The sequence below is a fragment of the Oryctolagus cuniculus genome, chromosome 8 (assembly GCF_964237555.1).
Source record: "Oryctolagus cuniculus chromosome 8, mOryCun1.1, whole genome shotgun sequence".
Taxonomy (NCBI): Eukaryota; Metazoa; Chordata; class Mammalia; order Lagomorpha; family Leporidae; genus Oryctolagus; species Oryctolagus cuniculus.
The window spans coordinates 82,895,931-82,908,075 of NC_091439.1; the positions used below are offsets into that span (position 1 = coordinate 82,895,931).

General features: G+C 44.6%; 1 protein-coding gene across 28 annotated transcripts in view; it reads left to right on the plus strand.

The window, feature by feature from the left end:
- Positions 1-12,145, plus strand: part of LIN54 (lin-54 DREAM MuvB core complex component) — a 102,954-nt gene that overhangs the window by 77,687 nt on the left and 13,122 nt on the right. For all 28 annotated transcript variants that reach the window (XM_070047949.1, XM_070047958.1, XM_070047953.1 and 25 more), the window contains 7 exons: positions 225-441; positions 6,366-6,439; positions 6,586-6,783; positions 8,895-8,986; positions 10,603-10,674; positions 11,629-11,731; positions 11,891-12,028. In XM_070047949.1, the coding sequence (XP_069904050.1) occupies positions 225-441; positions 6,366-6,439; positions 6,586-6,783; positions 8,895-8,986; positions 10,603-10,674; positions 11,629-11,731; positions 11,891-12,028 (894 nt within the window). The remainder of the gene's footprint in view (positions 1-224; positions 442-6,365; positions 6,440-6,585; positions 6,784-8,894; positions 8,987-10,602; positions 10,675-11,628; positions 11,732-11,890; positions 12,029-12,145) is intronic.

The window sequence follows — 12,145 nt, forward strand, 5'->3', positions numbered from 1 at the left end:
CCTGGTAATCTGGTGGAATATCAAGATAGGAAGTTTAATTTCGGTTTCAAACTTGTATTCATTACTATTGTCTTCCTTTCTCTTTGAACAGGATTTCCTTTCAACAGCTTCTGATGAAATACGGGAGCATACTTTATTGCTTGGGCGAGTGTCCTAAGTTAAAAGCAGAAGAAAAGTGAGATTCCAGATGAACAAAAACCATGTTGTGTTGTACTGTTTCCTAGGCGGTGAAGTCAGCCGTGCAGACCATCACTGTCGGAGGCGTGAGCACCTCTCAGTTTAAGACGATCATTCCTCTGGCAACTGCTCCCAATGTCCAGCAGATTCAAGTGCCTGGAAGCAAGTTTCATTATGTGCGCCTGGTTACTGCCACAACAGCCAGTAGCTCCACACAGCCAGCCAGTCAGAATCCCAGTACAAATACGCAGCCGCTTCAGCAAGGTTAGTAACCGTTTTTCCCCAGATAGTACATACTGTTTTAACATGACTGCAGAATGTGGTCCTTTTCTTGCTGAAATCCTGGGTAAGTGTGGCACTTCAGCGGGCAGTTTGAGTCAGCTGTGGTTGTAGAAGGCAGTTAAAAATTGTGGTTGCATCTAACTGTAGTATTTCATTCTGCTGGAGTTGGGTACACTGTTCTGTAATACAGGATGATCATAATGATTCATTAATTTGTGGTTATCCATTTTAGTGCTGATTTTCAAACCTGCCATTTTGGGGGCGGGCGTTACGGTGCAGTGGGTTAAGCTGCCACTTGGGTATCCACATCCCATATCTCAGTGCCGATTGGTATACTGGCTTCTCCACTTCTAATCCAGCTCCCTGCTAATGTTCCTGGGAAGCACAGATGATGGTTCAAGTGCTTGAGTTCCTGCCACCCACTTGGGAGACCCAGATGGAGTTCTTGGCTCCTTCTGCATCTTGGCCCTGCGTTTGCTGTTGTGCCATTTGGGGAGTGAACCAGCAGACAAAAGATAATCTCTCTCTCTCTGTCTCTGACACTCTGCCTTTCAAATAAATAAACCTTTAAAAAATGCGATTTTTGCCAGTGGGACAGATTTAGACGGACCAACTTATTTGTTTTCTTAACTATGTAGCCCCTTGATAAAGTGTGGGTCAGTTGAAATAAATAAGAACCTAATATCATTCACCTTTTACTAACAAGAAGCAATTACAATGCACTATTAGTTACTCAGTTGTATTTTTCCTAGAGGGTGTTCTTCTTTGTTGTCATTCTGTTTTCTTGTTTGTATTTAACTATTTTTACACCTGATATACAGACACATACATAACCTTTCTCCTTATTTGTCTTCTTTTTCAAAAAATTGAATGACTTAAAAGGATCAGGGGAGCTTAAAGGATCAGGTTATGGCATAAGTTTTTCCTTGAAAGACTGGTTTCTGTTCGGCAGTTTCAAAAACCAACTGATGGCAAGTGAATGATTTATTGTTTATAGAAAATGAATAGAGGAATTAAGGACCAGATGGTTACTTTTCCATTTTTGTTAAAAGTTCAAAAGCTTGGAGCTGCCCATTGTTGATGCTTAGTTCACCTGAAAGAAACAACAGGAGAGAAAAGCTATTTCTTTTTGTCATGTATTCTATTAAATTCTACATATCAAGCAATAGTGTTTTAATCTCCCTTCAAACTAACTTTGGAAGAAAATATTTATCATAGTGATCCTAATAAGGGAGAGGGAAAATCTGCATATTGCTAAGGCAAGTTTTATATTCTTTCAGTATTTACACTTACCAGGGCCCTAAGAGAAGTGCTGCAAATCCAATTCACTTAAAGCAGTCATGAGATACTCATCCAGTTGGTTATATTGTGTGTGTGTGTGTGTGTGTGTGTATGGGTGTAAGGGTACAGAACCCTGAGAACCCATTTCCAGTGTGATGCTCACACTGGTTTACTCAATAACTGGACTAAACCTTGGGTATACTACAGTAGGGAACTGGAGATGTAGGGAGAGTAGAGAGGTGGTTGGATGTTTCATAATTCTAATATATTTCCTGGTAACTTCTCTGCCAACTTCATGCCTATCTTTCTGCCTCTTTCTCCCCTCTTTCTCTGTTTGCGTCTTGGCGGTCCCTCACCCTGCTTCTGCCATCCTGTATCTTCCTTTTTGTGTTCCAATATCATCTCTGTTCTCACTGCCTCCCGTTTCTGTCACCTCCCTCTCTCTATACCCACTCACCCACCTATGCAGTTTTTCTTTTATCCACTTATATTTTTGTCTTTCTCTCCTGTGCCATAAAAGGTCTGGATATATATAGTATATGTTATCTTGCAAGAATAATAATTTAAGTTTACAGTTTTATTGAAGATACATTATGTTGTTGCTTTAATTCACCAAATGTATTGATGTGTCTTTCTGAGGGCCTAATTTCCCAAGAGGTGCTTACTTAAATGCCAAAAGGGATTGGGCTTCCCTAGAAAACTGAACAAGAGCCAGTGTTCAAAGGTTCCAGCCTGCTCTTCCTGGTTCTGTGGCAAGTAGCATACTGGAACGCAGGAGACTCCATCTTGGAGAGGGAGGAAATCAGTTTAAAGATATTAAAAACCTGCAACACTTGCAGTTATGGTTTCCAAAATTTGCAAACAGGATGTTCCAAAAGACTGCCCATCGTTCCTGTTAAATACTAAAAATGTCGAAGATCATGCCAACTGCAGTGATAGTTAACTCTGTGCACTAAGGTGAGGAAGAAGAGAAAGTACAGGCTGAGGACTCAGTTATGTAATAGCCCTTTCCCGGCGTGTTCATAGTGTTCTCTTTCCTGACCACCTTGTTTCATGTTGTCTTCCTTCCCCCAAGTGTACAGATGCCAAGCCTATGTAAACTTGAGTTCCTGGGTTTTTTAGGGGAGTGTGTGTATGTGTGTGTGTGATGCTGTGCAGGGTGGGAGCCGGGACATTACCCCTGTGTGATGTGACCAGGGCAGGTCAGGCCCCTTTGACCAGGAGCTAGTACATCTCACTACATATGGCTCTGTGTGCTCAGAACAGTGACATCGTCACCTCTCCAGGAAGCAAGTGGAAGAGGGAGTACACTCTCCTGTGCGACCACGTGATTTCTGGCTCACCTTTCACTTCTTGTTAATGTTGTGGAGTCTCATCTGCAATGGTTATTAGAACTTTCCTGATGCTTGGCTGCAAGCAAAGAGAACCAGAACAGGAACGACATCAAATTCCTATCATATGTCACTGCTGCTATACTTCATGGTCATATGCTCTTTGTGAGTCACACCCTTATTGGGAGATAATTCATGCATGCCAAAGCATTCACTTTTTAAAAAATATTTATTTTATTTATTTGAAAGAGTTACACAGAGAGAGGAGAGGTAGAAAAAGAGAGAGAGGTCTTCCATCCGATGGTTCACTCCCCAGGTGGCTGTAACTGCTGGATCTGCACCCATCCGAAGGCAGGAGCAGGGTGCTTCTCCTGGTCTCCCACGTGGGTGCAGGGGCCCAAGCACTTGGGCCATCTTCCACTGCTTTCCCCAGGCCATAGTAGAGAGCTGGATCGGAAGAGGAGCAGCCGCATCTTGAACCAGCGCCCACACGGGATGCCAGCACTTCAGGCCAGGGCATCAACCCGCTGCGCCACAGCGCTGTCCCCAGCATTCACTTTTGAAAGTGTGCAGTGTCCTGGACTATAGTATCTTCACAGAGCAGTGCAGCCCTCATTTTCTGGGGTACTTCTATTCTCTCGCTTGTCGCCTTGCTGCGCAGCCTGCTGCCTCTTTGATCAGAGTACCCTCTTTCTAATGTTTCCTTCCAGGACTCAGTTTTATCTTTTTTTTTTTTTTTTTTTTTTGACAGGCAGAGTTAGACAGTGAGAGAGAAAGAGAGAGAGAGAAAGGTCTTCCTTCCTTTGGTTCACTCCCCAAATGGCTGCTATGGCCGGCCCTGCGCCATTCCAAAGCCAGGAGCCAGGTGCTTCCTCCTGGTCTCCCATGCGGGTGCAGGCACCCAAGCACTTGGGCCATCCTCCACTGCCTTCCCAGGTCACAGCAGAGAGCTGGACTGGAAGAGGAGCAACCGGAACTAGAACCCGGGGTGCCAGCACCACAGGCAGAGGAATAACCTAGTGAGCCGCGGCGCCAGCCATCTTTTTCTTTTTTAAAAAAAGATTTTATTTATTTGAAAGACAGAGTTACAGAGAGAGGTAGAGACAGAGAGAGGTCTTCCATCCGCTGGTTCACTCCCCGGATGGCTGCAACATCCAGAGCTGTGCCTATCAGGAGCCAGGAGCCTCTTCTGGGTCTCCTGCATGGGTGCAGGGGCCCAAGCACTTGGGCCATCTTCCACTGCTTTCCCAGGCCATAGCAGAGAGCTGGATCGGAAGAGGAGCAGCGGGACTAGAACCGGTGCCCATATGGGATGCTGGCACTGCAGGCCTGGGCTTTAACTCGCTGTGCCACAGCACCAGCCCCTCAGTTTTATCTTTAGCCATCAACCCTCCAATTCCTCTCAGAAGTCAAAAGTCTGATCATGCCACAATAGCCTTTCTGTCCAAGGAAGTCTATTCATTTTCACTTACTGTCCAAAGCAATTTAGATTCCCTTATCTCAACTTCTGTCTCAGATCAACCTCCAGGCCTTACTCTGGCAAAAATGAAAGCTGAAGAGATGTCCTTTCTACCCTTGTAGGTCCCTCCTGTAGACTGGGAATGCCATGAGCGGTTTTAAAGTTTGCTCTTCTTTACATCTGAACACATGGTACCAACCTCTTTCCTGCATTTCATCCCAGCATTTCTCCTGGTCAGATTTCATCCTCCCTTCAAGTCAGCTTGTCCTTGAGTTTTTTATTCAAATAACTGTCATTTGCTTAGTCACTTGGCAACGACTTACTCATCCTTCGCAGATGCCCATTGGTGCCGACATTGAGTGGTTACTAAGTCGTGTTCCAGATCTCTTGGGTCTGCTCGCTCCCTTCATTCCTAGTGCTGTTACCCCAAACCCATACTTTTATGCTCTTCTGATTTGTCTTATTTCTTGCAACTCAATCTCATTTTACACACTGCTGTCAAATAAGTTTCTTTCTGTACCAGTCCAGTAATATTCCAGTACTTAAATGTCCCCAGAAACTTCTCATTCCCTACTGAACTACAAAAACGGATTAAACACAAAGACCTCCATGCTGACATCCAAGGTCCTCAACAGAATGCCTGCCGTCTGCCTTTTGCCCATGTTTGTCTGCGTTAACTCTAGGTCCCAGCCCGACTGGTCTGTTCAGCAGCATCGTGTGAAGATGCTTTGCAGCTTCCCAGGGTTGTGCCTGCACTTAGGCCTCTGCTTTTGCCTGGCATGCCCTTCTCCGGCTGTGTGCCCTCTCTGGGGCCTGCCTGTGGGTCAGGGCCCACCTCCATATTCCACCCTCCATGCACTGTCTCCTTTGTCCCAGCCTTGGGCAGCGCGATGAATAGTCTCTCTCCTGTGAACTCCCACAGCGCTTCATCTTTAGTCGTGTTGATCGCATTTGGGTACTTGCCTAATCAATTGGACTAGAGTGTAATCTCCTTGAGAGCAGGTGCCTTGTATTTTCGCTTCCCCAGAACAATGGCTACAGTGCCATTTATATAGTAGTGATGCTGTAATACTAACAACAGTAACAGTAATGGCAACTCTTGTTGCGCACTTGCTATTTGTTGGGCACTGTTCTAATCAATTTTCATGAACTAACACACTTAATCCTTATACTCTATAAGGTAGATACTGCCCATACTGCAGGTGAGGATATAGGCAAAGAAAGTAAATGTGTTTAGAAAGTAGCAGAGCTGGGGGTTGAGCCCTATAGATCTTAGGACTTTAAAGCCTCTTTTTTTTTTTTTTTTTTTTTTTTAAGATTTATTTCATTTATTTGAAAGGTAGAGTAAGAGAGAAAGAGATCTTCCATCCTCTGATTCACTCCCCCAAATGGCTGCAATGGCTGAGGCTGGGCCAGGCCAAAGCCAGGAGCCAGGATCTCCAGCTGGGTCTCCAATGTGGGTACATGGGCCTAAATACTTGGGCCATTTTGTGCTGCCTTCCCAGGCGCGTTAGCAGGGAGCTAGGTTGGAAGTGGAACAGCTGGAACTTGAACTGGTGCCTGTTTGGGATGCTGGCACTGCAGGTGGAAGCTTAAGCTTCAGCACCACAGTGCGGGCCCCCGAAAGAGTCCCTCTTACAGTGGATAGACTGCAGCGACCTCGGGAGGATCGATTTTGAACCACTATCCTGATTAGAGATTGCTCATAGTAGGAAACAAGTGGAATTCTTTAGCTCCTTCATGAAGATAACACAAGAAAGCTAAGTATTTATAACTGTTTTGAGTATTATTTCTATAAATAAATTGTTCATTTTTTTTTCCTTTTTAAAAAAAAGCAAAGCCAGTGGTTGTTAATACTACCCCAGTGCGGATGTCAGTTCCAATTGTTCCAGCTCAGACTGTCAAACAAGTGAGTATCATGCGACTTTTCTTCTCAGTCTCTTCCAAACAATTTACTGTTCACATTGAAAGTTAGGAGTTAGGTGCAAGAGACTTCTACTGAACTAAGCAGCTGTAAAAATACGGTATTATTATTGATGTTTCCCTTATTTTTAGGTCGTCCCCAAGCCAATCAATCCAAGTTCACAAATAGTGACTACTAGCCAGCCCCAGCAGCGGTTAATCATGCCTGCCACACCACTGCCACAGATCCAACCCAACCTCACCAACCTGCCACCAGGCACTGTGCTGGCACCAGCTCCAGGGACAGGGAACGTGGGCTATGCAGTGCTTCCAGCTCAGTACGTTACTCAGGTATGCGGGAAAAATGAAGCCACTGTGTGTCAGCAAGGAGAACTGAGTCTCAGATGTCTAGCACTATCACGTTCTAAAGCTTAACTCGGTATTAAAATGCTGTTTTCAAAATCTGAAAATGTCAGCCAAAACTTCTGGGTTTATTTCTGTGTGTCTTCTGCACTTAGAAATATATGATACAAGTCAGATACAGGAGTAAGATAGTTGGGACCTAAGAACAGCTTGATGAGGGTAATAGTATAGATAGGAGAAAAAATAACACTGAAATTATTTCAGCAGAGCCCAAATGAATTTTTAAGAATGACTATCGTAAAGACACAAATACGATGGCTCTGACATTGCCTGGAAGATAAGCCGTGAGACGCATTTGTGGGTGACTTGCTTTCTGATCTGACCCTTTCATCTGGTTGTCTTTAGGAGGAAAGTCAGGTACTAGCTGGCTGGCTTGGGATGGGGGTGCTGCTTCCATGAAGCACATGGAAGTCTCATGCGTGCAGGCAAATTAGCACCGTCATCTAAAGCATTGAATTGATCGACCCAGATTATAAGAGAAACGAGCTGGTGTTGTGGTGCAGTGAGTTAAATTGCCACCTATGACACTGGCATCCCATATGGACACTGGTTCATATACTAGTTGCTCTGCTTCTGATCCAGCTCTCTGCTAAGCTGCCTGGAAAAGCAGCAGAAGATGGCCCAAGTGCTTGGGCCCCTGCACTTAACATAGGAGACGTGGAAGAAGCTCATGGCTTTGGTCAGCCCAGCCTGAGCCGTTGCAGCCATTTGGGGAGTGAACCAGTGGATGGAGGCTATCTTTTTGTCTGTCTCTTTCTGTCTCTCTTTCCCCCTCTCTCTGTAACTCTGCCTTTCAAATAAACAAATATTTTAAAAACAAATGAGAGAGCCAGCGCCACGGCTCCATAGACTAATCCTCCACCCAGCGGCGCCGGCACCCCAGGTTCTAGTCCCGGTTGGGGCGCCGGATTCTGTCCCAGTTGCCCCTCTTCCAGGCCAGCTCTCTGCTGTGACCAGGGAGTGCAGTGGAGGATGGCCCAAGTGCTTGGGCCCTGCACCCCATGGGAGACCAGGAGAAGCACCTGGCTCCTGCCTTCGGATCAGCGCGGTGTGCCGGCCGCAGCGCGCTAGCTGTGGCAGCCATTGGAGGGTGAACCAACGGCAAAAGGAAGACCTTTCTCTCTCTCTCTCTCACTATCCACTCTGCCTGTCAAAAAAAAAAAAAAAAAAGAGAGAGAGAGAGAGAAACAGAAACTTAACGTGTATACTGAAATGCACTTTGGAGAAATGTGGCTACTGATGAATAATGATTCCATATTTTTATCATTGACATTTCTAAAGTTTAGAAATCAGTAGAAAATATTATGCATTCTCTATGATTTGAAATGTAGGGGGGAGCAGCGCTGTGGTGTAGCAGGTTAAACTGCCGCCTGCCATGCTGGCACCCCATACGGGCACAGGTTTGAGTCCCGGCTGCTCCATTTCCGATCCAGCTCACTGCTATGGCCTGGGAAAGCAGTAGAGGATGGCCCAAGTCTTTGGGCCTCTGCACCTGTGTGAGAGACGTGAAAGAAGCTCCTGGCTCCTGGCTTCAGATCGACGCAGCTCTTGCTGTTGCAGCCATCTGGGGAGTGACAGCAGATGGATGACCTCTCTCTATCTCTCTCTCTCTCTGCCTCTGCTTCTCTGTGTAACTCTGACTTTCAAATAAATAAATAAATAAATCTTTAAAAAAAAAAAATGTAAGGGGACAATCAGTGTAGTATCTATTTTATTTGCAAATAGGCACATTGCATTGGTCTAGCCAATACAAGCATTGCAATACTTTGAGGGCTTTCATCAAGAGTTTCTGACATACTTCTCTAGGAAATAATTTCTTGTATTTGTACCACATAGTACTGTCAAATACTCACATTATTTTCACCTCTAGAATTGGTGAGGGTCTTTAAGAGAACTCCACAGGCAAGTGTTTGTATGAAATTCTCCATTATGCTTTTCCTATGTTAGTAGCTGAATTTGGGCTTCTTCCTGGTGATTATATGTGAGAGGATAGTCTGTTTTTGCAAATATGGTCTAAAGTCACCTTCCTTTACCTGTAGCTCCAGCAGTCTTCCTATGTGTCTATAGCAAGCAACTCGAACTTCACTGGCACATCTGGTGTGCAGACCCAGGCAAGGCTCCCGTTCAATGGGTGAGTATTTTGAAAATATCTAAGTGAAGTTGTTGAATTGGCTTAAATGTATACTTAAATAATCACCCAGCTCTAGTGCCCTGTGGCAGATTCATCAGCTGTACCACATTTTTATTGTTCATTCTGAGTAGCGTTTTACCATGAGGATGCTGTTTGTAAATCGTTATGTTGGGTCCTTGGGTTTTTGTTGCTGTTGTTTGTTAATCTGCTAATTGCTGCCTTAGCAATACCAGTTTGGATGCAGTGCTTAGTTAATTACATGGCACCAGGCCGTACCCCCACCTCCAGTTTCTCTGTGTACCTCTTTACCTTAACTACTTCTTATCTTTGAACCCTGAGAGTTTTAAGGAAGCTTGAACTTTTTTCTCAGAAGGAAGAGTGTTATGCCCAGTTCAGTTGTCCCCAAAGACCACCAAGGAGCCGATACCGCTGTAAAGCACACGAGAGCTTTATTGCAGGTCCGGGCCTGGGCTCTCAGTCAACACCAACGCAGGGGGTCTGAATTGAGAGCCCCGACCCTTCAGTGAACAGGGTGTTGTGGTTTGTTTTTTTGTTTTTTTGTTTTTTTGTTTTTTTTACAGAGTGGACAGTGAGAGAGAGAGACAGAGAAAGGTCTTCCTTTCTGCCGTTGGTTCACCCTCCAATGGCCGCCGCGGCTGGCGCACTGCGCTGATCCGACAGCAGGAGCCAGGTGCTTCTCCTGGTCTCCCATGGGGTGCAGGGCCCAAGTACTTGGGCCATCCTCCACTGCACTCCCTGGCCACAGCAGAGAGCTGGCCTGGAAGAGGGGAAACCGGGACAGAATCCGGCGCCCCGACCAGGACTAGAACCCAGTGTGCTGGCACCGCAAGGCGGAGGATTAGCCTAGTGAGCCGCGGCGCCGGCCTTAACAGGGTTTTTATAGGGTTTTCAGAGACATTCTATACATCATGGTACCATTTAGCAAATCATCTCATCCCGCGGGAAATTCAAAGGCCATCTCTTAGAATTGATTAGTGCATCCAGTGGCGCGAACAGACCTAGTAAAGGTGGCTGAATGGCTTTGGGGCTGATGCCTTCTGAATTGATTGGCCGAGGCATAGGGTCTGAGCTGCTGGGGTGTACGTGCCCAACTGCAGGGTCTCAGGAAGCTGTTAATGACCTTATCGGCCCTGAGAAGACACCAGGAACTCTAGGTATTTCTCTGTTACCTGCTAATCGGCTGTTGCTAGGAGAGTTTATTGCAAGGGGAGTTCATTTATTTACTTTTAGGAGCTTCTGGCTTAGGGTTCAGGACCTGGTCAGGCCCAAGTTACAAGATGGAGGCCTAATTAAAAATAGTTACACCTTGATCCAGGCTCAGGTCTCACAAGAGTGTGTGGAGTGTTCTTTGTCACCTATTAATAACTTACCCCTTTGTTTTTTTAAAGCTATTCCAGATCTTGGTTCTTCACCTCTCTTTTCATGTTACAACTTGCCTTTGAATTTAGTGGACATGAAATAACATGGCAAATTTTTATTAGAGATGAATGTGTGTCACAGATTTATTTTAGGAAGAATTACGGTTTAGAGACTTTTCAATTTTAAGTAGATACTTTAATTGATGAAAACGTGTGTCTTCGTTCTGTTCTGTACAGCATAATCCCATCAGAGTCTGCAAGTCGGCCCAGAAAACCGTGTAATTGTACAAAATCCCTGTGCTTGAAATTGTAAGTGTTTGCTCATTTGATATAACTGGAAGTACTCTTAAAAATAAATGAAAGCTAACTAAAACTTCTTAGCAAACTGGTTTCATAAGTCTAAGTCATTTAAGTGAACATCCGAGTGAGTGCTGGAGCACAGAAGGCAGTGGGAAAATATCCTCTCATTCGGAAAAAAGTCTTAGAGTTTTCGCATGAGCCGCTGGTGTGGGGATCAGGGACACAGGAGCACGAGACAGATGACATTTCTATTCTTCATAATAAGTCTGAGTTGATCTCTGGCCTTTGTATTCAGAATCCCAGGTGAGGGTAATTTTTGGTTTTGTTCTTTAATTTACAAAGCTAGGAACTGGGAGTTAACACAGTGGATGGGGCGGGCCCAACCTTTGCAGCCATCACCGCTGCCTCCTAAGGTGTGCGTGAGCAGAGCGCTGGAGTCAGGAGCAGAGCTGGGCCTTGACTCCAGGACGCTGATGGGACAGGGACACCGTAGCCCTGTCTTAATGCCTAAGATATATGCTCACCCCCTGGGGAGTTTTGAAAGGCTTTGGATGATTAATTTGCTTATTTTCACTAAACTAAAGGATCAGATGTGGAGCAGTTGCTCTCACAGGGGGCCTAGGATCCGGAGAAGCACTACTTAGCTCAAGTGAGCAGGTCCATAACCGGTATTTTTCTTTCTTCAGGATTTTGGAATAACTTACTTTGGGACCACAGAAAATCACACAGCTCTTGTGTTGACAACTATTATTCAGTTTCTAGGCCAACATTCTAGTTGGTGACTTAAATTTTAAGCCTTACTGTGTCATTGACAGTATGTATTAACTCTGTAACTAGGTGGACCTGACTATAGTTTCTAATTACCACATATATACTATGTCTACAAAATACATGCATATGTCATCAGGTAACTACTAGTTTTGTTTAATGACTGTTAACCTTATACTGATTTTTACCTTTCAGATATTGTGATTGCTTTGCAAACGGTGAATTTTGCAACAACTGCAATTGTACTAATTGTTATAATAATTTGGAACATGAAAATGAAAGACAAAAAGCAATAAAGGTGATTTTTTTTTAAATTTCATCTAAAAGGAATCTCCAGTTTCACTTGTTTTTTGAAGAATGCAATTGTTTTATAAGGAAAAATATTAATTCCCTTTGTAATGTTTAAATGTAATATTCTGTGCTTCAAGTTCAGTTGCTATTTGATCTGTTTTGATAGGCATGCCTGGACAGAAATCCAGAAGCCTTCAAGCCTAAGATCGGGAAAGGAAAGGAGGGAGAATCAGATCGACGTCATAGCAAAGGATGTAATTGCAAGCGATCGGGATGTCTTAAAAACTACTGTGAATGCTATGAGGTGAGATGCTGGCTGGGGAAAATGATCTAACAACCTTCTGAAAGCTGTTTTATAAAGACATACTACAACAGTCTGCTTGCAAATTAGGAAATCATCTTGCTCCTACAGTCTGAACAT